At 41.2% G+C, this 25,813-nt stretch overlaps 1 protein-coding gene across 2 annotated transcripts in view; it reads right to left on the bottom strand.

Moving 5' to 3' along the window:
* grk3 (G protein-coupled receptor kinase 3) overlaps positions 1–8,958 on the bottom strand; it is a 283,814-nt gene extending 274,856 nt beyond the window's left edge. The window contains exons 1-2 of one of the 2 annotated variants that reach the window (XM_085961459.1): positions 8,299–8,958; positions 252–328 (exon numbers count right to left, since the gene is read on the bottom strand). In XM_085961459.1, the coding sequence (XP_085817585.1) occupies positions 252–328; positions 8,299–8,411 (190 nt within the window). In that variant the 5' untranslated portion in view covers positions 8,412–8,958. The remainder of the gene's footprint in view (positions 1–251; positions 329–8,298) is intronic. The other variant, XM_085961460.1, reaches the window with a different exon arrangement.
* Positions 8,959–25,813: the final 16,855 nt, after the last annotated feature.

The following is a 25,813-nucleotide window of genomic DNA, read 5'->3' as shown; positions in this document are numbered from 1 at the left end:
AGCAAGTGCGGAGCCGCACCCCATCAAAAGTTGCAACTTCAGGAGAGAAGTGAAGAAAAAGATAAGAAAAATTGTCAAGTGAACAAAATGTGTGGACAGGGACAGCCAGCATTCAAAGGGTTGAATTTCACACCCTCTTTCATAACATGTCTGCTGTTTGTAGGACACTATTAAAAGCGGAACTCAGAAAATCAAACCCCTACAGCACATAACCATTATCACTGAAACACGTGCAAATTTTTTTCACTTACCAATTTTCTGGTTGAAGATCTTCTCAAAGGTCAGTTCATCTCTTTCCTCCAGATATTTTTGCATAACACTGCGTATGCTGAAAATTAAGAACAATTAAAAAATAAAATCTCCCAATTGTTCGATTAAAGAGCAACATGTTGACTCCCAACAAATTACATGAAGTCCCATATGTTTTACGACTGACTGAGACATATGATTTTCTTTAATTAGTTTCTGAGAGACAAATGAGCAACAAATTATGGTTGAGTGGAGAGGGTGAATGCTGCAGAGGTTTCCTTTCAGTAATACAGTAATTGTCTGGATATATGGAACCTCCTTTAAAAAAAATTATTTTGGAACTATTTATTATTCCGTTTTTCTACTTTTCTTTGGTAGCCCTCCATGCCACAAGCCCTCCGCAACCAAGGGGGCAGGCAAAACCTGGTCTGTCAATGCTGATCTCTGTATTTGGCCATTTGTACAGCAGCTCCTCCCCCTCCCTCTAGGGAATTGCTCATTTCCCCCCTCTGCACCGCCCGTTCTCCCAAAATGACACTTCCTCTGATTTTATTCTCTCCTAGCATACAAATGACCACCCCAACCTACTATTAACCATTACTCTTGGGTGATTTTTACCTTCAGCTAATAGCTGGCCCCTCCACTCATCAGAGTTGTGTGGCTGAGGTCATGGCATGGGAAGTTACAACTGCATACAGCTCCAATCTCACTATTCACTGTGTGATCGTATCCTTCTTAATTGAACACATTTTAGAGGGCATGGCCTGGACCACCAAGTGTACCAATTATTTGTATAAAGTTCTGGCCATCAAATTCATTCTCACCACTTATTTACAGATTATATATCATTTGGTCATCTGACTTAACCAGTTGCAATCAAATCCTCCAATAACTGGAGAGCAATAGAGCACTATACTGAGAGATAAACAAACCACTGAGGTTTAAAGTGCTTCAGTTTTCTGTTATTCTTTATTGATTACAGGAACAAAAGGTGCTGGCATGGAGACTTTGGGAGGCTGTTGTCACTGGGCTTTTTATCATTAAGCTATAGGGAAAATCTTACTTATGCCAATGTATGATATACTATTGTTAATTCAGCATCTCAAATTGCTCCCACAGATCTATAACCACCAGGACTTTACTCTAGTGTTAAGCTGCTTTTGTATTAAGCCTGGTGTCGCAGTAGTACCACCGGCTACCAATGTAAGGGTCTCATGCAGCCAATGGCAAAATCCAAGTAAAATCCCCCCTTGCTATTTCTTGTCTCTGCAACCTCCTTCAGCATCACATCCTTACCCACAACGTCCGTTCTGCCGACTCTGGTCTTGTGTGTGTGTCCCCTCACTTCGCCCCACCTTCAGCCACCAGTGCCGTACTCTCTGAAAATCCCTTTCTTAACTTCTCTGTTCACTGCAAGAACATTTTCAAAACTCATCTTCTCGACCTTACAGTCACCCCTCCTAACTCTCGCACCATGGCTGGCCATCTTTTTCTTTATTTCTTTTAACTATTTTGTCAATCTCCTCCCTATGTAAAAGCACCTCGAGACATTTTCTACATGAACGGAGCAAATTAAATCAAGTTGCTGCTTGTTTTACGCAAGTGAGAATTTCAACCAATCTTCAAAAAAAAATTGTTTCTCTTTAGCCTGCAACTGACAGTGGTTGCAGGGGTCAGTCCCGCGGTTTTCTCAGAATCGCTCCATTCCCTTTATGTAGTAGGCAAGAAAGCTGCACCGGCCCAGCAGCCTAGCATGTTGATGTGCAAACACGATGCACTATGGTATGTCAGTTAGTTGGGTCTACATCTATAGTTCCTGATCTCATCCTTTTCGGAAGACAGGAGGCAGCAAGCCGCTTCCCCCGAGAAGAATAATCAAATCCATCCCCTAATGGGCATATGTACACAGCATCACGGACATAGCCCTGTGAACAGATCACTTGCTCACTGTGCCAATCCTTGTACTGTAGTACCATGGCAGTGCAGAACTCAAAGTGAATAAGTCACGGAGCCCTGATCGCATACACGCAGAACTGTTGAGGTCATAGAGGCAGAGGCTTTGTCCACAGTTTTTCATTCCTTAAATATGCAAATTGTGCCACTGGACTGGAAAGTAGCCAATGCACACCTTTGTTCAAAAAGGGAGGGATGGATAAACTGGGTAACTATAGACCAGTTAGACTAACATCAGTTGTGGGCAAACTCTCAGAAGCCATAATTCGAGAGAAAATTAGTGAGCATATAAAAATGCAAGGGTTAGTCAAGGACAGTGCACGAACTTGTTAAAGGTAAGTCATGTTTGAAAAATGTAAGAGTTTTTTTGAAGAAGTAACTAATTGAATACATAAAGTGAATGTAACAGGTGTAATGTATACAGTGTTCAGTAAGGTGGCTCTCAAAAGGTTTGTTTAAAAAAAAAATCAGTCATATGGTACAAGAAGTATAGCCACATGGATAGAAATCAAAGAGTTGGTATAAATAGGTGCTGCTTGGATTGGAGAAGGGTTGGAAATGCTGTCCCCTTGGGGTCAGTGATGGGCCTGTTTTTGTTATTGGTATATAAAGATGATGATTTGGACTGGAGCATGAGAGGAAAACACCAAAGTAGGGGATTTGACAAACAGCGAGGAGAACTATAAAAGACTTCAGGAAAACAGACAGATTAGTAGAATGGGCAGAAAGATGGCAGATGCAATTTAATGAAGATACAAAACATTGGTTAGGCCACAATTAAAATAATGATGTAGTTTTAGACACCCCATTTTAGAAGGGTCATTAAAGCCATAAACAGCATACAGTAAAACTATAATTAGGAAAATAATTGAAATTCTGGGATTATTTCCACAGGTGCATAGAAGGCTAAAAGGAGATTTAATAGAGGTTTTTTTTAAATTATGAGGGATTTTGATAGCATGTATAGGGAAGGAATATTTCCTCTGGCCAGGGAGTCAGTGACAAGGTGCCATCAATTTTAAATTGTCCGTAAGAGAATGAGAGGTTAAGAGAAATTCCTACACTGATATTTGTTGGAGTATGCAATGCTTTGCCGCAGGGAATGCTTGAGGCAGAGACCACGGCACCAAAATTGAATAATTATGTGTAGTAGAGGAAAATACAGGGCTATGAGAAGAGAGCAGAATAGTGAGATTAGCTTTTTGATTGGTCTGCCAAAGAGCCAGCACAGACATGCTGGGCCGAATGGCCCCCTTCAGTGCTGTAATCTTCTGTGGCTCTATGTGTGGGAGAGGAGGGGCACAAAGCTGGAACCAAATTTTTCCCTCACTGCATCTATCACAAAGGTATTGACATTTCCTTACCGACGGGTTCCTGTCATTGTAGAGCCACAAACTAGGGCTGTAGGACACACATCAGTGACACAAGTAGACAAACTGCATATTCCTGTTATTGACATCTGCTACAAAAAATTCAGGTATCTTCACAAAAGGAATTGCAGGGAAGGATATTCTATCAAGTTGACTTTTATATCTCCAAGCTGATGGTTCATGGGAATTCATTTTGACACAAGAGTGAAGCCCGTTGTGCCATTAAATGCACAATTAACCCTCCGTAGGAGGCTGGAGCAGTTTTGCACCATGCTGCTGGAATTTTCAAAATCCTCATCCATGCTTTGTTACCTCTAGATTTGACTATTCCAATGCACTCCTGGCCGGTCGCCCATGTTCTACCCTATGTAAACTTGAGGTCATCCAAAACGCTACTACCCGTGTCCTCACTCGCACCAAGTCCCGTTCACCCATCTCCAGTGACTTACACTGGCACCTGGTTAAGCAACGCCTCGATTTTAAAATCCTCATCCTCGTTTTCAAATCCCTCCATGGCCTCGCCCCACCCTATCTCTGTAACCTCCTCCAGCCCGACATCCTCCGCCCCCTGAGGTATCTGCGCTCCAATTCTGGCCTCTTGAGCATTTCCGATTTTAAATCACTCCATCATTGGTGGCCGTGCCTTCAGCTGCCAAGGCCCTAAGCTCTGGAATTCCCTCGTTAAACCTCTCCTCCTCTCTTTCCTCCTTTAAGACACTCCTTAAAACCTACCTCTCATCTGTCCTAATGTGTGTCTTGGTGTCAAATTTTGTTCAATAACGTTCCTGTGAAGCGCCTTGGGACGTTTTACTACGTTAAAGGCGCTATATAAATACAAGTTGTTGCTGTTGTTGTCGGAGACAGTTCAAAGCAGTAAAAACAGAACACACTTGATATTTATGGCAGTCAGTCTTGCTATTTATAAAAATGTAATTATTTTTTAAAAATTAGTGATTGTAGTTAAAACTGCTGTGGCGTCTGGGGAGTCCCGATGGTGTGGTATGTCATCGGGAGCAATGAGGCATGCCCCATTGGGACAGAAAGATGGATTCTCTGGAATGTTCTTGTTCATCTCCTGGATAGAATAGAACTGGACTTGTATAAACTGTAAAGATGAAAGCCTAATAATATTTAGCAATTTTTTGTTCTCCGCCTTAAAACATCAATTTTCTCAACAATTTTCTCCCTCTCCCTTTCCACGGTTGCTTGTTGCTCTCCAAGTTATTAACACCTGAGCATCAACAGTGACTGCTTGGCTAAGGGGGCGGGGTGTGAGTCATGACAGCCATGCCCAATCTTGTATCCATCACATGACACATGAACTTTTCCCTTCCCTAACCCGGGGGCACCAAGGTCTATTTTAGCATCCTTAACATTGCCCAAACAACTCAGCATATATACCAGCGATGAAACTAGGCCCTTTCCTGGTTTGTACGGCTGTTACTCACCAGATAAACTCACTGAGCCATTGGGGAGCTCAATAATTCCATCTTAAATTAAAAAAGAGCTTCAATACCTTGAGCCAACTGCCCAACAGCTGGAGAACGGGCCATGGCATTGGGAAAGCTAGAGGCAGCAGAAAATCAGTTTTTTCTTTTTTAAAAAGGAACAAATAATAATAGTAATTAAAGGGATGTTCCAGAAACCCAAGGTATTGTTGTGATATAATTGCAGGCATGGTGTCGATAAATATGTTTCTGCATGAAGCTTCACGGTGAACAATAATTTCTATCTAAATACAGAACTGAGCAAATTTTAGCAATTTTTTTAAAATTTGATTATATATATATATATGCTCATCCATGTCAGGGTTGACCATGCTGGGCACGGAAACATCTTCCAGCCTGTGCACTCAGTGTTAGCATCAAGCACTCCAAGATCAGGTACAGTATATTTGAATGAAAGATAAAGCTGCCTCTGCCCTGGGGTAGATCCAGAGTAAAAATCCCTCTGCAATTCTCCATCAGGCACTCCGAGTTCAGGTACAACTCAGCTAAATGCAGAATAATGCTCGATCTAAACTGCCTCCTTCAATGAGATCAGGAAAGCACGAATTAGATGCAGAGTAAAGCTTCCTGTGTTCCATCCCATCAATATTCCCAGTTCCAACTACAACAGAACCCCCTGAATCACCATTCCACACATCAACCATTCTGGTGATCTCTCTGAAGCCCCTTTAATACTGACAGTGTGCCAGTTCAGCGACCAGCAGTTTACACTAAATCTGACTCTCATTCCAGCGGCAGAATTGTAAACCCATGAAAAACTGAATGCAATTAACATGTGCTGGGGTAAAGTTCCATGAATGCCGGCAGCCAGTTGGTAACTCGCCTAAGTGGCTATTCTTCATTTCTGAGCCTCGACAGTGTCAGGTAGCTTCAACCATGGGGGGCAACATTGACCCCACACACTTTCTAACAGAGGCCACTGGGTAGCAATCAGAAGTAAGAACCATGGCTGATTTTTCCCATCCCTAATCCCAAGGCGCGGAGATCAATTGTAACACCCCAGATTAGATCAGATAACTCCACACAGACCGGGTACTGAACCTGGGACATTCTGGTCTATATTACTTAATGCTACACCTGGCAGTGCCTTTTCTCACTAGACCAAAGGGGAACTTCCAAACTGACGTCGAACCCAGCCAATCAACTGCCAAAGAATAAGTATTGCAAACTATCACAGCAAGGGGGGAAATGATGCAGTCAAACTCCTCTTTCATTAGCGAGAGAGCTCTTCGTAACTCACTCCCGCAGCGTTTGTGAATTAAGGGCCTTTCATGCTAGTGAAAGCACAATGGTAATTTACAAGTCATTCAAATGATATTATAAACAGAGGTTCATTCCTGGAATCTACATTTGCTTAATTCCTAGTTTTGTAACATTCAACACTATGGGATATTTTTTCCTAGACTATCATTTTAGGAAAAAAATCTAATGATTGAAAGAAATGTTTTTTTTAAAAAAAACACCTGAAAGGCTCAAAATATGGATCAGAGAGAATACTTTATCACCATCACCAATGATGCTTAATAGATTGTCAGCCAGACAACCTCATAATAGTTACTTTGATATACATATTTACAGCCTTTTTTTAAATAAAAGAACCTTTTTTAAAACTGATGGAATTTGTTTTTAAAAAAATAACAACCAGATTCCCCCTCTGGAAATCGGCTAACTTGTTTTGTTTCCTGTGAGTGCATCACATCCACAACAAAAATTGCAAGGCTGGTCAATTGAATTGAAAATGTGTTCAAAACTGACAAGTGGGTCTCTTTGGGGGTGGGGAGAAATGACATAACTTTAATTTTTATTAAGTCCTACAACAGACACTACATGTAACAGATATACAAAACCTGTGTATAGTTTCATAAGTATATATTTATATATAAACACACACACAATCATATACTGAACACTATATTTACAACAAAGTAGCTTTGTTCTTTAAGAGTAGTAGGGGACAATTATCAGCAATTTAGCCAAATTTGATATCAGTTTACCTCCTCTTCCTCAAACATTTAGTCTTTTAAGGACCGATTGAGTTACAGCCCTTGAATACATACAGTATGTAACAATCAGAACACTATAACATTCAGCAAACACAAACACATGCACCATATTTGCACTTAAAATTAATTTCATTTAATTTCCCAATGTCCTTGCTTTAATCTGAATTTCCAAATTATTATTGTTCACAGTTAAGAAGCAACGTATCCACAAACTCTCTCACAACACACATTGCACACTCTGCTGTGCTTGTTTGTTCAAATCAGACAGGAAGGAACCATAAAACCTACACAATCTTGTTACTCCTAGCATGAATGGCCTATTTTCAAAAATTAAACATTTATTTTGCGCCTTTTCCTCCCAAAAATGGATTTTGCTGAATATACACCAAATTTTGTATCCAATTTTACATGATACTGCATTCACATGTAATCTCACTTTACGAGAGCTTTTCTAAAAAAAAATCTATTACGATTCAGCCTCATTGCATGAAGACATAATCTTAAATTGATAGCAGTGCTATTTTTTAAAAATAAACCATTAAACCATCTTCTCCAATTTAATTTCTTTGTGAAGCTGTTTTTCATTTTTTATTCAAATTAATTTTGATCAGATAAAACAAATTCTTAAGTATAATTCTTACTGGGGATGTGTTAATGCAGAAAATGGACAGAGGCCTCACGTGATAGCTCGACAAGAACAAAATAAATCATTCCAACCTATATTATTTTGGGTTTGCACTTTTTCTGCACTGGGAATATATATTTTTTGATTTTTTACAAATATATATATGCATGACCCTGTTGGCACGATGTTGTTTTTTTTTTAGGGCTATAGCATCACTTCATAAACGTTAGTCCTTTTAATGAGGTATTTAACATTTTAAAAATAAATAAAGCAAATTTGTGATTCACTCAAATTGGGATATTAACGGCGAGGCTGCAGAGAATGTCTCGGATCGAACTGTCGATTCAATCCCGCTGGATTTGCACCGAGGTTATGCGCGTTTGATCTCTTTGGCTTCTGTTAATAACGTATTTATGTTTTCATATATTATTAAGAATTCGTGCAATAAATGACAGCTGCTGCTGTTGTTGTGTTTTGATGGTAATTCGGAGGTGCTGCGCTTGACATGACAAACGGGGCTGCATCATTTAAATTCAGATTTGGAGACATTTTCCCCTCAGAATTCATTCTTTCTTTCGTTCATGTCTTACCTGGGCTCTGGAAGTACAATTTTCTTGCTGGCTCTGGCGGCTGGAGTCGATTTGCTTTTCTCCATCGCCATTAAATAGCTCACATCAGCCAACACAGCCTCCAAGTCCGCCATCTTGCTGGGAGAGAGAGAGAGACACACACACACAGAGGCAAGGGAGGCTCGCAAAGAAGGGCAAAAGCAGAGGGACGCGGGCACCCACAAACTGCCAGAGGCAGGCCCAAGGCAGGGAGGGGAACACTGCAACCTCCCCAGGGGGAAACAAGAAGCCCTGCTTCAGAGAGAGAGAAAGAGGGAGGGGGGGAGACCAAGAGCTTCTTCAATGAGCTAACAGACAGAAACTCTGTCCAACTGTATCATCTGGGAACCAGCCAGGTTTCAGTCCTCATTCCTGGAATAGGAAGCCTCCAGGATAGCTTTCAAGAGAAGGGTCTTTTTTCCTTAGATCTTCTCTGCCCCAACAGTCTTTATTTTGTCCCTTTTTTCTTGGTGCAGACTGATGCTCTCTGTTGTACAGTGGCCATGAGCAGAGACTGAAGCTTTCCACTTCCTCCTGGTGTCAAAGAGAGGATCTCTCTGAAAACGTGGAACTGGAGTTCTCTTATTTTTCTAATCAGAGGCTTGCCGGATCAGGGTCACTGGCTGACTGAGGCTTCTTCTACAGTAAATACAGAAATTTGCAAACAGCTTTATCTTTTGAGAACAAAAAATACACATCGGAAAAGAGAGACAAAAAAAATTGGCTACTTGTGCTTGAAGCAAACTGGAGGCGCTTGTGAAGCCTATTTCAGATTTAAAATGGTACAATCAGGTTGGTGTCAGAAAGAGCGACATTATCAAGATTTGAGAAGGGTTTCGACCCGAAACGTTGACTCTGTTTCTCTCCCCACGGATGTTGCCTGGCCTGCTGAGTTTTTCCAGCATTTTCTGTTGTTATTTCGGATTTCCAGCATCTGCAGTATTTTGCTATCTTATCAAGATTTTGTCAGATTCAATTATAACTCATGGTATTCAATGAGATAAGGGGTATTCAATGAGATAAGGTCTGTAATACACAAAGAGGCGTGAGCACCTTATTCAATTCAACCATATACAAAACAACTTCCAATATTTATTAGTTCCTGCGATAGGTTGGACATTTTTAATTAGAAATAACAAATAATTTGAATAGCAAGTCAAAATTTAAAAACAAAAAGCAAGGAGCAGTCAGTTCTGTACATTTTAAGTTTAAGTTCGGTTATCTTGGTGATTAATGCTCAGTGCTGGCATCAACCAACAATTAGCACTTTTTATTTACCATCAGACCTGTCACTTGTTGGATAGCCCACCTATGCAGACACCAGGATATGAGGTTCACACATGAAGATTGATCATTTGGACGATCCTGATTGAATGCTGGGACCCATGGAACTGTACCACAGCATATGTCAACACAGTCAAGACAAGATATGAAAACCCAAAGAAAAAAACAGGAGGCTTTTTTTCCATTCTGTCACCCCCCCAGTTTTCTCCTCTCTTTTCATTGAGGTGCTGATTCTTGCTGGGGTACAATTTCACAATAGCTGAGGTTGTTGCCTTGATGGCTCAGAATAAGTAAATCAGCATAGTCCAGAAATCAACCTGCATTTACCTGATGCATTTACCTCCCCAACCCCGCTACCCACCCCACTGAACCATTATGAGGAACCAGAAGTTCGATTTAATTTGAATTTTTTGGTGAGCTGTCCACTTCTTGATCAATTTTTGAATGATTAATTTCTTTTTTGCTTGCTAATTTCAAGTAACTTTCTGCCTGTGCTATGATGTTACTCACATGTCACACCGCAGGTCTGAATCCACATTGGTAAGTTTGCCCAAAATCAACAAAACTACTTCGAAATAACAATTAAAAGACAAATCAAATTATGTTCTATAAATGGAACGCACATGAGGAACCCAAGCCTTGTGTGAGAAAAAACACTCGTGGCAAGCCCACCATAACTCATTTGAATATAACTTTCACTTCTTTTTTTTGTTTAAAAAAATCTAACTGTTTTCTCTGTCCCCTGGAAGCATTCACTCTCATTGCAAAATCAGAACCATGTAAAATGTACTATATTACATACTTTAAGGACACTTCTTCCCCCATCTGCAATACTGACTCATAGTTAGAATGGCCTATGTGTTTATCACATAGATTTGACTTTGCATCTTAAAATGATTGTACTTCCCCACCCCGCCGCTCTCCTGAAAGTGCTGACTTTTGCTAGAATACAGTTCCACAGACACCAGCCATACGGGTAGCTCATCCAAGTGGCCATTCTTCTTCGCATATGAGTCTAGACAGTGAATGTGAACGGGCTGTTTCACTGTGGCAGGTATCATCCTGAGCCTCATTATGTCCTCACTTGACATCCACATGCATGCTTTTTATAATCGAGTATAATGGATCGCAATCACAAGTAAGAAGCCTGGCCTTTTATCCCTTCCCTAGTTCAGGAGCACTGAGTTCAGTTCCCAGCACTGAGACTGCCCTGGCTAAAGGAGCCTGCCCTGGCTAAAGTCATGAATGAAATCCTCTGTGACTGTGACCATCTACCTTTCCTTGTCCTCCCGACTTCTCTGTAGCATTTGATACATTAAACCAAGCCTTCCTCTTCCATCACATCTCCTCTATTATCCAGCTCTCTGATTCCACAATATAATGTGATCAGGATAGCCCTAACCTAAACAACATTTGTGAGACATCTGAGGTGACCATCGGTATGCCTTTGTGGATGTAATATGAAGCTTGATGTTCACTATTCAAGTAAAGTGCCTCAAATTGACTTCTCAAATGCTACACTGTATTTCTAAGGGATTGGACACTTTTGATACATCAATTTCAGTTTTGACCAAGCTGTAACAGACAGAGGTAAGACGCAACTCTGTAGTAGGAATGCCTACCAAGAGCAATTCCAAGAAAGACTAACCGTTAGGAATCGACTGCCTACTCCTTTTCCAAGAAGTATTTGGATGTAAAAACAGAAAATGCTGGAAATACTCAGCAGGTCAGGCGGCATCTGCGGCGAGAGAAACAGAGTTAATGTTTCATGTGTCAGCCAGTGGCTCAGTGGGTAGCACTCTTGCCTCTGAGTCAGAAGGTTGTGGGTTCAAGTCCCACTCCAGAGACTTGAGCACAAAAATCTAGGCTGACACTCCAGTGCAGTACTCAGGGCGCGCTGCATTGTCGGAGGTTCCATTTTTCGGATGAGACGTTAAACTGAGGCCTTGTCTGCTCTCTCTCTCTCAAGTGGACGTAAAAGATCCCATGGCACTATTTTGAAGAAGAGCAGGAGAGTTATCCCCAGTGTCCTGGCCAATATTTATCCCTCAACCAACATCACTAAAAAACAGATTATCTGGTCATTATCACATTGCTGTTTGTGGGAGCTTGCTGTGCACAGATTGGCTGCTGCGTTTCCTACATTATAACAGTGACTACACATCAAAATTACTTTGCTTTGGGACGTCCTGTGGTCGTGAAAGGCGCTATATAAATGCAAGTTTTTATTTTTGAGGTCAGTACTGGAAAAAGTTAGAGATGTATCAAGTTTTAAGCAAGTACAGAGGGAGGGAAAGGAGGGAGGGGAGGAAAGAACAAAAGGGAAGGCCTATGATAGGGCGGAAGGCAGGAGAGATTAAAAGCCATTACATATTTCTCTCTCTCCGCAGATGCTGCCTGAGCTGCTGAGTATTTCAATTTCAATTTTATTGGTCACTAACTAAATACAAGAAGTGTAATTAGTCAGTGAAATGCTTTTTTCTTGACGAGCCGAGAGCACCAAGCAGCAAGAACACTGAGCTGCCTGGTATGCACGGAGCTCGCAAGGACGGCAGCCATCTTCATCGGCACCATCACAAAAAAACACATACCAACATATACACGCATACATACTTTAAATATAAATAAAGCAGACATAAAATAAATAAAAGATATAAAAAGACAGCACATAAAATGAACAAGCAATAATGTAAAAAAAGTAATTTCTACAGTAATTACATTGATATTTCTACCCAGGCTTCTAGAATAATCTCTGGTTACAGGGTGGCCGCACTGGGAGAGCATCGTGAGGAACTCACAACTTATAATTAAATAAATTTAATTAATTAATTAATTAATTAATTAATTAATTAATTTAAATAAATAAATAAAGTGCCCCCTCAGTCTTTCTCGATGTTTCCATCTTGGTCTGTTTTTATTTCAGATTTCCAGCATCCGCAGTATTTTGCTGTTGTATAAGCGTTTGTATATCATTAGTTAGAAAGATCATAGAATCGGTTGATCAACCTGCGCCCTGTGAGCCTGTGTTGGCCATGCAGATCACAGAGGAGAGATAGTCAAGAACTTAAATGTTTTAAATGCAATAATCTGGGACACAAAGCAGTAAGTCACTGATATGGATAAGAACCTGTGATGCAGTCGAAAAGAATCAAATACAGCCATGTAATATGAGATTGCTGGGGGTTCAGTAATAGTAAATCCAGGGAAATGGAACTATATTTATGCCCAGTAATGGTGAACATGTGGCAAACAAAAGGCTTACATTATACCAGGTTTAGGCTGACTCTAGCACAACTGCATTTGGAGTGGAGCAATTGGTATATGAAGGGCAGGAGTTCATTAATTATTTTGGGTTAATTAAGGGCAGGCAGCACATGTGTATAAGGCAAGTCAACTTGAGTTATTTTGCGAAAATAACAATGCATTGATAAAGGGAATGCAGTGGTTGTGTATAGGAAATTTCAAAAAGCACTTAATATGGTGCCATATAGGAGGCTTATTGATAAAATTAAGTCACACGGTATTAATGCGGTAGCATGGTTAGGAAGTTGGTTAAAGGTCAGAAGATAGAGCATTACAATTAATGAATATCTTTCAGACTGGCTTTAGAGGGCACAATATCAAAATGTGCAGAGAACACAAAAATAGTGATTCATTGTGAAGAGGACTATAAGTGACTTCAGGAGACCTTAGACAGATTAGCAGATTGGATAGATAGATGTCAGATGAAATTTAATGTGGAGAAATCTGAAGTGATACATCTTGGGAGGAAGAATGAGAGGAAATACACATTAAATGGTAAAACTTTAAAAGGTAGGGAGGAATGCAGAAACTTAAGGATCCAAACCCTTAAAAGTGAACGACAAATTGATAAAGCTTTTTAAAAAAATCATATGGGATCTTAGGTTTTATAAATAGAATCATGGAATACAAAAGCAAAGAGGTAATGCTCAATCTATACAAGTCATTGGTTTTGTCGCAGTTAAAATACTGTGTCTAGTTTTGGGCACCTGATTTTCGGAAAAATATCAAGGCCATGGAGAGGGTGTATAAGCGATTAACTATGATATCAGGGATGAGAGGCTTTAGTTCTCAGGAGAAATTAAACAAACTGGGGCTTGTTCGTAAATTGGAAGTAAGTTCTGTTCTGTTACTTCTTCAAATAATTCAATAAGGTTGATCATGCATGGCCTTCCCTTTTGAAAGAAAAAAAGACTTGCATTTATATAGTACCTTTCATGACCTCAGGACGTTCTAAAGTGCTTTGCAGCCAATGAATTATTTTTGAAGTGTAGTCACTGTCATAATGTAGGAAGCACGGCAGCCAATTTGCACACAACAAGGTCCAACAAATAGCAATGTGATAATGAGCAGATAAACTGTTTCTAGTGATGTTGGTTGAAACATAGAAACATAAAAGATAGGAGCAGGAGTAGGCCATTCGGCCCCTCGAGCCTGCTTCGCCATTCAATGTGATCATGGCTGATCATCCAAATTCAGTACCCTGTCCCTGCTTTCTCCCCATATCCCTTGATCCCCTTAGCCTTAAGAAATATATCTAACTCCTTCTTGAATATATTTAATGAATTGGCCTCAACTGTCTTTTGTGGTAGAGAATTCCACAGGTTCACCACTCTCTGGGTGAAGAAATTCCTCCTCATCGAAGTCCTAAATGGCTTACCCCTTATCCTTAGACTGTGACCCCTGGTTCTGGACTCCCCCACCATCGGGAACAGCCTTCCTGCATCTAGTCTGTCTAGTCCTGTTAGAATTTTATAAGTTTCAATGAGATCCCCTCTCATTCTTCTAACTCTAGCGAATATAAGCCTAATCGACCCAATCTCTCTTCATACGTCATTCCTGCCATCCCATATATCAGTCTGGTCAATCTTCGCTGCACTCCCTCCATGGCAAGAACATCCTTCCTCAGATAAGGCGACCAAAACTGCACACAATACTCAAGGTGTGGTCTCACCAAGGCCCTGTACAACTGCAGCAAGACATCCTTGCTCCTGTACTCGAATCCTCTCGCTATGAAGGCCAGCATACCATTTGCCTTCTTAACTGCCTGCTGCACCTGCATGCTTACCTTCAGCGACTGGTGCACAAGGACACCCAGGTCTCGTTGCACTTCCTCTTTTCCCAATCTATTGCCGTTCAGATAATAATCTGCCTTCCTGTTTTTGTCACCAAAGTGGATAACCTCCCATTTATCCACATTATACTGCATCTGCCGTGCATTGCCCAATCACCCAACCTGTCCAAATCGTACTGGAGTTTCTCTGCATCCTCCTCACAGCACACACGCCCACCCAGCTTTGTGTCATCTGCAAACTTGGAGATATTACATCTAGTTCCCTCATCTAGATCATTAATATATATTGTGAATAACTGGGGTCCTAGCACCGATCCCTGCGGTACCCCACTAGTCACTGCCTTCCACTCGGAAAAAGACCCGTTTATTCCAACTCTTTGCTTCCCGTCTGCCAACCAGTTTTCTATCCAAGTCAGTACCTTACCCCCAATCCCATGTGCTTTAACTTTGCACGCTAATCCCTTATGCGGGACCTTATCGAAAGCCTTCTGAAAGTCCAAATACACCACATCCACTGGTTCTCCCTTATCTATTCTACCAGTTACATCCTCAAAAAATTCCAGTAGGTTAGTCAAGCATGATTTACCTTTTGTAAATCCATGTTGACTTTGTCCGATCCTGTCACTGTTTTCCAAGTGCTCTGCTATTACATCTTTTATAATGGACTCTAGCATTTTCCCCACTACCGATGTCAGGCTTACTGGTCTATAATTCCCCATTTTTTCTCTACCACCTTTTTTAAATAGTGGGGTTACTGGTTGAGGGAAAAATATTGGCCAGCACACCAGGAAGTAGTCCCTTGCTCTTTTTCAAATAGTGCTATAGAATCTTTTACATCCACCTGAGAGGGCAGATGGGGCCTCGGTTTAACATCTCATCTGAATTCATTTATATTTATTTGAAATTATAAAGGCCTAACTGGCAAATGGCATCCAAGCAATTTTCAAAAAATGATTTGAGCAATTTAATTGGTTCCTCTTCTAATTTATTGGCAGTTGTGTGTTGACCGTTAACCTTTGATTGGTGTTTTTTTTTTTAGCTGATTGTGCATTGGCACATTTGTACCTATTTGGTTGTGCTTTGTTGGTGTTTTATGAAAACAATATTTGAGCCAATCAGGTGCATGTTCAAGTGTAACACTTTTAGGTCTGACAGTTTGAAAGTTTGAAGCACTTTGACAGTGTGGCAGAAGCACAATACCCTGTATACGCAAGACGTACAAGAATTACTGGTGGACTCCCTGTGATATTGCTTATGATGTTGGAGGAAATGCTGTTTTATAACAACAGGAGTGTTATTCCATGTAATGTAGGATTGATTATTCTGCTGTTTAGATTGCAGTATGTCCATTTAAGGCTACAGGAAATGTGCTGGACAACAGGAAATGTACGCAGTCATACCATTTTTATATTACTAGCAGATCTCCGATTGCTTACAATGAGTTAGAGGTTATGCTGTTTTAAGGGAGAGAGTACAACAGTATGGAAATGTAGAAGTGCTGGAGGACATCTGTAGTGAAAGAATTCAGAAAGAAGTTTGTAAGAGGTCTCCCTGGAAGTAGCAGCGTGTTTTTCATTGTTCCTAAGAAAATGGTGTTTTCCTTATGTAGTGCTATTGTATAAATAAGTATTCGCTTTCTTTCTTTGGAACAATAACTAAATATATAAGCTGCATAAATAAATAACCCTGCCACACACAAACGTCAAGTGAAGAAGCAAAAAAAATTATCACAAACAATACTTGTCACATCATTTTTATTTAATGGCTTATTGTGTAAAAAACATTACTATTTTTCAGCTGTTTGTTCCTTTTGTTGTTTATAGTTTTTTTGGCTAGTTGACAGTACACTCTGAGTATAGCTAGTACAGCTGCATAATCAAATCTTGTTTTAAACAATTATTTTGGAATTCTCAGTATAAACAAAAGAAAGCATGGGTATTGTAATAATCTTTTGTCTCTCTATCTTTCTCCCTCTCTAGTCTCCCTTTTCTAGCTAAACTTTCTGAAGTAATAAAAAGCAGTCAATAATAGTTTTGATTGTGCAAATTTTACTCAAAAAGTTTCTGAAATTTATTTTACAGCTTCATTTCTAAGCATTTGGAAAATGATAGAAACTCAGAAATCCTCTTATAAGATGATGAAAAATATATTTCAACATTAGCACTGAGAAAAATAAATATATTCTGTTTCTGAATTCTCAACATAAGCAAAAGGAAACGGAAATTCGTTAATCGCTCCCTTTTATTGCAAAATTATCCACACTCCACGAATAAAGGTTTGAAACCCAGGCGTCAGATCAACTTGACAGATTTTATTGGACAGCACACGTGAATAATACAAGTAAGTTATACGTCCATACACTCACCCATAGGAGACTCATCGGGGGCTAGGAGCATCACCAATCCAGGCTTTCCTAATGCTGAGTTCATCTAACAGGGTTTAATTACATATTTATACCTACTTACACACCTACTTTGTCTGCAGCTGTCACTCATACGGACTCAGCAGATGTCACGTTACTGGTTTTGACGTGAAATTATGTGGAATATGGGCCACAATTCTTTATCTATACCAGTCCTCAAGCTGAATCCTGCATTCATTACCTTGTTACACTAAACTCATCTCTCAGTATTTTTCTGTATAAGGTTGCATTGACTTGACTAACTCTGGCACTGTCTCTTCACATTGTTCATCTTGTGATTATCTGGACCTAATTCTAAGATTATCTTACACTCAAAGTTAGTTCTACTTTACACCAGCTGCCTTTGTTCAGTTTTTATCTCGGCCTCTCTGTCAGCCGAGTTCAGCTGATTCTTTGTGCTTCACTGCACATACACACTTCGCTCCTTCACATTATATGCTAACTATCTCATCATGCTCTGGGAATATACCAAGCCATTTAGCTTGCCATGGTAGGTATACTATCATTCACGTTTCTCCTCGCTCTGTCTCTGAGCTAGACCCACTATCTGAAGTAAAAACAATATACAGTTAATAATAGTTTAAATGAAAAAACCTTACCTGAAAAGAATTCTTCAAATTAATTTCCCAGCGGATTCTCAAATCATTTGGAAATTCTGCATGCTGCATATGTGCATATGCTCAAACTGTGGCATTCTGGACCTTGCAGGGCACAGGTGTATTTGATAACTCATATCAGCTGACTGAGTGATAGCTCTGGAAAAAGTATCAGCTGCAAGCTCAGTAATGTGAAAGAAGCTGAGGCCTCCAACTAAAAATGTTAACGAAGGCACTCGAAGGTACAAAACACAATTTGATATGTTAGTCTAATCATGTTATTGGGAATATTTTTATGTGTTAATTATGTTAGAAGCCTTAGGGCTGAAAATCTGCAGCCCTTCTGGCGCACTCCTGCCATGATGATGGTGAGAATGCAGCAGAAGGCCAGCAAATTGGGTCAGAATTCAGATATACCAGGTTAGGACATTGTCTCAGTTTTTATCGGGGGGGTTGCGAGGGTGGAGTCTCCACCCGCCCCGGCAAGCCCATTGGCACAAAAGGGGTGGGCCGATAGCAGAGACTCCCAACTCTGGAAGTTCCTGTGCCCCTGGCCTAGCAAAGGCCCATCAAACACCGGTAGCTGGTACCTCTGGCAAGGCCAGTGTAACTGGGCTGTGCAACAGTTCATGTGGGGGACCAACTGGGGGTCCAGGCCCAGAACTGGACCCTGAATACCAAGGATTTATTTTCACTGACATTTTTTCCGCACCAACCACTTGCCCGAGATATATATATCCTCAACCAACATCACTAAAACAGAACATCTGATCATTATCACATTGCTGTTTGTGTGATCTTGCTGTGCGCAGATTGGCTGCCCTATTTCCTACATTACATTGTGACTACACTTCAAAAAGTATTTCATTGGATGTAAAGCGCTTTGGTATGTCCCGAGGTTGTGAAAGGTGCTATATAAATGGAACTTCCTTTCTTTATCCCCAGTGGCATGAGAGCATGCACTATTCATATTGTAAGGTCGGTGCGGGAGGTCCCAGGACAGCAGATCATATCATCACTTATTCCCTTCCACGCCCACGCACCTGCCACTGCCCCCCACCCACCACCATGGATTTTCTGATCACCTATTTTCAACTCTGGATATTTTAGTCTGTGGGAAAAGAAAATAACATACAAAACATTTTTGAAAAACATTTTGAATGATTTGACTGACTCAGTTTATTTTATTGGTAGCTTTACTGACTGCCCATCTTGATTTGTGTTTCTTTTATTTTCCCAATTAGTGGTTTTCATCCCCCTTTAGCTACTTGCCAGTTGGCATGGTGTCTACCTATATAGTAGTCTTTGTAACTGTTTCATGAAATTGAAATTTCAACCAATGAACTACAGGATGATGTGCAGTGTGATGGATAACTGGAAATGTTTGCAGCCATACCGCTTTAACAACACTGCCGACAGAGCCCTGATGGAATTGTCCATGTTGAGTTAGAGGATATATTGTTTTATAACAATAGGGATGTTATGCCATGTATTATTATCAAGGCTACTGATTTAGGGTGAATGAATTTGTTAAATTATATTTTTATCAGATGATATTCTGGGATTTTCATCAGTATTTGGAAATCAATTTTCACGATTCTGTTCATTTTTCTGTGAAAGCTATAAATCGGTGGATTTGATTATTATTAAATGTCATGTTTACTTATGTGGTAAATTATATCTCCAATCTTTTTTACAATCCAGTGTACACAAAAAGATAGCAGACAATTTTCCAGCTTTGGAGATGGGTACCTCACATTTAGCAGCTTTGAGGAAAGGAAGAGTTGTGGGATATAGTAGCACTGAAGGAGAGGGATCTAGGTTTTGGCAGCAATGGGGAAAGGGGTGATCCTGTGTGGCAGATTTGGGAGGAGGTCCCAGCACTTACAAGTCCTGGAGATTGGCAGCATGCAGTGGAGGTGGTGGGATTTGGATGTACTGAGAGGGTGGTTCTGAGGTTTAGCTGCACTGCGAGGAGGTCCTGGAGAGTGGGGGAATCTTGAAGGTCCTCGGATTTGGCAGCACTGGGGAGAGGGACCCAGGATTTTGAGATATTTGTGAGGTCCTGGGTTTGGCACAGCAGACGGGAATGGAGAAAGCAGAAGGAGGCAAATGCTCAGAGATTCCTAGGATCAGGCAGTACTAGAAGGCAGGAGCACACAGGGTTTGGCAGCACTGATGGGAGGGGCCAAGTCTGACAGCAGTGGAGGAAAGATAAAAAGGAAGCATAAATAAAGAATCCACTCTCTGGGGAATGGGAATATTCAAACGTAAATACTTGACACTGCTTCCATGTTTTTATACAAGATAGCAAATTTATTTTTACATTCAAGCTGAAAATGATTTCTATCTTTATGCTGCCAACAATTTCAATGGCTTGGAAAGAGGCGAGGGATGGGCTAACAAACAGCGAGTTATAAATGGCTATTTGTGTTGTCAATCATAAAAAAAATTCCAGAATTTTCCTTGAATAAACATAAATTGAGTGATTTAATTGATTCACTTTTGCCTTTCTAAGAAATGTGTCCATGATCAAATTATAATGAACACATTATTGCTCCATAATGGATGGATAGCAAATGAAAATACACAAAACAAAAAAAGAACACCCATTATTCGTGCTATACCCTGTCTACCAAGCAAATTGCACTGAAAAAGACCACACTTTAATGGGCCGGAATTTGCGTTGGACAATAACGGCGAACTAACTGCATTCGCCATTATTACCACTTTAACATTGACCGCAACTTCAGGATGTAGTGCATGCGCATCTAAACATGGAAATCCTGAAGTTGCGGCCAGTCATTCACTGCTCCATCACCTTCATCAGTGAAACTGACAAAACCTTGGGTTTTTCCGTGGTAATATCCCATTAAATGTCAGGCCTTGTTGGATTAGGTGTAACTGGGGTTTTGACAGCATATTGACTGCAAAACAAACATTATGGTCCTGAATAACTCATTTTAATTTTGTGGAGTGTCAAATTTCTCCATTATGATAAAGATTACAATTTTTAAGTAACTTGAAAAAAAATGTAAAAGGTTGTTCATGATATTTCATATTCTACCTTATCCCCATGCAAGAGCCCCATTTTTTGCTTTGCTCTCTGTAACATCTTTTTTTTAAAGTTGGGATAAAAGCAGGTTCTCATTTCCTGCTTCCCTGTCTGAGAATTCTGCAATGTGATTGGCTGCTTAGAAAAAACGAAGAGTTGTTGTGCTGAACAATATCTGATTACACCCGACTGGGAGTTGAGTGAGAACAGGATGCAGTACCCTTTATGGTTGAATAGCCTCCCTACACTCACCATCGAGGTTCATGCATGAATGGCCACATGGTTAAGAGGTTAGTGGCATGGAGTCCCAGCAGAATCAACAGTTCAGGAGAGGAAATATCAGGCTGGATTAACCACCGATCCCTCCCCCACTGATTTTCCAGTGGATCTGGAATGGACAAAGTTAGAAAATTGCTCAGTCATGTTCTGTCACTTCCGTACCTCTTCCTATGTGCCTTCACACCCCCTTTGGGCCCAGTGTAGGATTGTACGCTGGGAAAATGTAAATCAAGTCCTTTGACATATTTCCCTCAATTTGCATCCTTTGAATGGACAGTGGAAGGGCTGATAAATGCTTTTTGTAAGTCAGGCCCCGTGCAAGTGCTTGGAGAGTGTGGACTTACACAGGGTAAAGTGGCGTTGTCAATAAAATACAGAAAATGTAGGTGAGTTTTGCAGGCAGTGCAGATGCTCCCTACACATTTTTATGCTGTAGCCGGCCTCCGGGCCTGCTGCACCAAAATTCCACCCCACCATCTGGTACAAATTCTTGGCAGAGACCAGGAAGCCCACCTCCAATATTCAAACCACCCTTAGGTTAGAAGATCAGCTGGCGTAAGCGCATTGTGGCAGACAGAAGTCCCACCCCCTGGAGATGCGCGCCAATTACCAAAGTGCAGTAAATCCAGGTCATCATCTTTGAGAGTGAGTTTTGTTTGTCAGAATGAAGTTGCCCGTCATACAAGCTGGAAAGGCATTATAGAACATGGTGCGGGTGCTTAAAGTGCTGATTAGTACCTTTGATCATTTCAGTAAGGTAAAGGGAGCTGTGATCACTGATTAAGTAAAAAGGGCTGGGGTCATTTATTAGAGTAGAGTAGTTTACTGATTAGAGTAAATGGGGACTGTAATTATTGAGCAGAGCAAGTGGGGTGGAATTTTTCATTAGAATTGGTGGGACTGGGGTTATTGCCTAGTGTAGTTAGGGCTGTGATTATTGATTATAATTGATGGAGCTGGCATTGTTGATTAAAGTAATTGGGGCTGGCATTATTGATCAGAGTAGGTGAGGCTAAGTCTGGTGATTAAAATAGGTAGGTGTTGAGTCATTGAGTAGAATAGGTGGAGCAGATGCTGTTGATTAGGGTGGGGTCACTGTGGTGCCTCAGCAACCACCAGGGTCGCATTATGTCCAGGACTTTGTCACCGGATTCAAATATTCCAATTCTCTCCTGGCCAGAATTCTATCTTCTACACTCCGTAAATTTGCACTCAGCCAAAACTTTGCCCATATCCTATCACACACCAGCTCCTGCTCACCCACCTATATTGGCCCCAAGTCTCCCAACACCTCAAATTTAAAATGATCATGCTTGTATTTCGATCCCTTAATGGTCTTGCCACTTCCTATCTCTGAACCTCCACCAGCCCTACAACAAGCAGTCTTCAAGGACTAGTCTCTCAGTCTTCAAGGACCCTTCATTGAAAGGGACATGGCACCATCACCTCTCATGATCCTGGCATGCATGGCCTCATATAGGGCAGGCTTTCATGACACGCACAGGCCTGTAACATTCTCTTCTGTCCCTCCAGAGGAAAATTGGCACACAATTAACACCACAGAAAGACAACTGGCGGGGGACTACCATCATTGAAATCTCTGCATCCACAGGAAGAGGAGATGTTAGACTGAGTAGGCAGATGAACAGGAGAGCCTGTAGGAGAGGGCAAGGTAGTAGGAGAAGGCAAAGTTGGAGGCGAGCTGGCAAGAAAAGATTGGTAAAGATTGGGCAAGTCGCATCATATGTAATTTCAGCTTCATCGAGCTTTCTCAAAGAATTGCAATGCCCTTACACTCATCCGTACTTTCTTCAAGAACAACTATCGTTGTGCGCACAGCTAAACAAGCTTTTCTGCCTTTCACATCATAGTGTCTTGGAGGAAGAGGCCAGCCACTCTGATGACCACCTCCTAGTCACTTCCAGATCCACAGTTGCTGGCACATCCTCACCAACTCCATCCTGACCTATTACATGTACAAGCACCAGCACAGAGACACCCACTTGTGAGAAATTAGTTAAACAGTCATAAGGATTGTCATTGAGTGAGTCACGGAATACTGGTGAGAATGAAGTCCTTAGAGAGGAAGAGTGCCATTTCTTTATGGGTGGGGGGGAAGGGGGTGTTAAACAGCCACCATCAACTGAGGAGCATGGGGGTCCATTCTTCAAAAGAGCTATGATTCTGGAGCATTGATCTCATCTGCAGGCAGTGGAGAGTGTTTCCACACATTTGCCTGAGATGTTGGGTAAGTGGGAGGAGTCCACTACCTGCATCTGCAATGCATTGCAGGAACTTTCTCACAACCTGCAGAACATCCTGGAGACTTTGACAGCCCAGAAGATTGCTGCAGTATCATGACACTAGGAATAGATGCTTTGAACAGGACACCTGCAGGGACTTCCAAGACTCGTTTGGGGCTATTCAGTCTGTGATGGCACCAACCAGTAGTACCTCTGCTCCTGTGCCCTGTGCCATTGAGCAACAACGAGTGCTGCAGCTGTCGCTGTCTCTCTGGACAGTGGCAGTGAGCCCACCTCCTTAAGGCCCCCTCCAATGATTACATGAAGGAACTTCAGACGTGGGCACAGCACCCCTTGCTACTGCGACCTCTAGCTGCCCAAAGCCTCCCACCGTTCAACCTCATCTCACTCGGGGAGTAGTAAACTAGGAATTAAATCTTCGACCAGAAGTACCCAGTGGGGTAGCAACAGCTGGAGTTAACCTGCCTGATAATACTGTTTCTCAGGACAGCAGCACATGCCAGCCCTCTGGCCTTCCCTCGCAGAGCACCACACCAGCGGAACATAGGCAACACCAAGCTGCCCGGAAACAAGCACCAGAGAGGCAACGAACAGCGGCTTCCTTTCAGGAGCCAGCTGTCGTGAGAGATGGCCACCTCAGTCCCATGACCCTTTTGCAGAACGTATGCAACCAACCACCTCTTGTGACATTGGCCCTAAGGGTGCACTGAGGAGAAGTATGCGAATAGGTGAAAGAAAGGCAAATGTAGCCAACCAGGAGAAGAACGGTGTTAGGTTGGCTTGTATTTACTTTGGGCTTTCTTGCAATAAAATAGAATGTGCACTTTTGTTGTGCTTTGTTATTCATGCAGTTTAGAGTCATACAGCAAAGGGCACACTTATTTGGTGCTGACTTATTCAATTAGGTGTGATTATTGGCACAGTTATGTAGGGGCAAAGAGGGGAGATGTGTTGTCATGTTCTCGGATAGGTACTGAACAGCTTCTTTCCCAGGGCTGTCATCCTACTGAACTCCACAAATAAACTCTAAAGCCTGCACATCTGCCAATGCACTTTATTATGGTTATGTTTATGTTAATGTATTACAAGCCAAATGTATGTTGAATGTTTAAATGTCTTAATCTAAATGTACACTCTCGGGAGCCGCAAGCCTACATTTTGTTGTACTGCACTTGTGCACTAACAATGACAATAAAAGTTGATTTGATTTTTGATTTTGAGTAGAAGGAATGTTCCTTTTATTTGAGTTACTTGCCTTGATTATATGGTGAAATTATGCCAAAAGCGTTGTGGAAATGCTAGGCCAGTGTGTTTACCAAGGACTGGCAATAATCCAGAAAACTCAGCTTTATTTCAATTTCCAGGCAATTTGCCTAAACTCACTTTTCAGCATCTCTAAGTCCTCCCTATTTCATTTATTCCTGGATCGATGACAACATTGGGTATTCTTCTGCTCTCTGCACTAGTCCACCCACCCTCTCCTTTGCTTCTGCAACCTTAGCCCCCCAGAAAATTGATCATTGCCCAATTTTCTTTATCCTTACTACAAATAAAACTGACCATTGAACTCCACCATTGATCCTAAACAATTCGCAAGCTGTGTGATTGTGAGGAACATCACAGCCAAGCTCATTCGTGTCCTCACCTGAAATCTTTATGCAAGGAATTTTGAAAAAGAGTCACTGGGTAGCAATAATGACCTGGACGATATCCCTTCTCCCCCCTCTTCCTACCCGCCCCGCTGCCCCCCGCCCCCAAGGAACCTGCAGACACCAAGGCTGATTGTAGTATACTAGTACCATCCAACTTGAGACCAGCTAAATCAGCATAAACTATGGATTAAACCTGGGGCTTTCTTGAATCCTATACCACACAACCTATTACATTTATCTCCTGAGGCATCAAGGAAGACCAGTATGAGCAGTCATATTGCAAATCCTGCTAAATACAGGAATTTCCATACAGACGGGAATGTTGCTAGTAGTTGTGGGGTGTTAGTGGGCTGTTGATATTGGACTATGTCTGTTTTGTGTAGACTGGTTAGTGCATTTCAGACTGTGGATCATTTGCACTGTACTTCTGGGCAACCATAGAATGGAAAATGCATTGAAAAAAGTGTAAAGAATACAGAAAATATAAAAATAGACTTGAAAAAAAACTGGAGACTAGTAGGTGGGAAGTTGTTGGAATGACTTGACTTGTAAATTTGTGTGCTCAAATGTCCCAAAATCATTTTACATGAAAATGTAAAATTAAGGAGATAAAGCTGTGCAGAGAGAACTGCAAGGGTATCACTAATGTAATTAGCAGCCATCTGTTCCTGGAATCTGAGTGACGAGTTTGTAAACAGAATTCTAATGACAGTGAAACATTACAGGTTCTCTTGAGAAGCATTAGGTGTCCTTAAAGGCAATGCTGATGATATTACACCAAAGCCAAGTGTGTGATTTTAACACTATGTGCCTGGTGGAAACCGGACGGGAAGGCAAATAAAATTGTCTA

This window comes from Somniosus microcephalus, chromosome 19 (assembly GCF_052327205.1).
Source record: "Somniosus microcephalus isolate GS21.2 chromosome 19, FLI_Smic_1.0, whole genome shotgun sequence".
NCBI classification, from domain to species: domain Eukaryota; kingdom Metazoa; phylum Chordata; class Chondrichthyes; order Squaliformes; family Somniosidae; genus Somniosus; species Somniosus microcephalus.
This window is presented reverse-complemented; position numbering and strand designations above follow the sequence as displayed.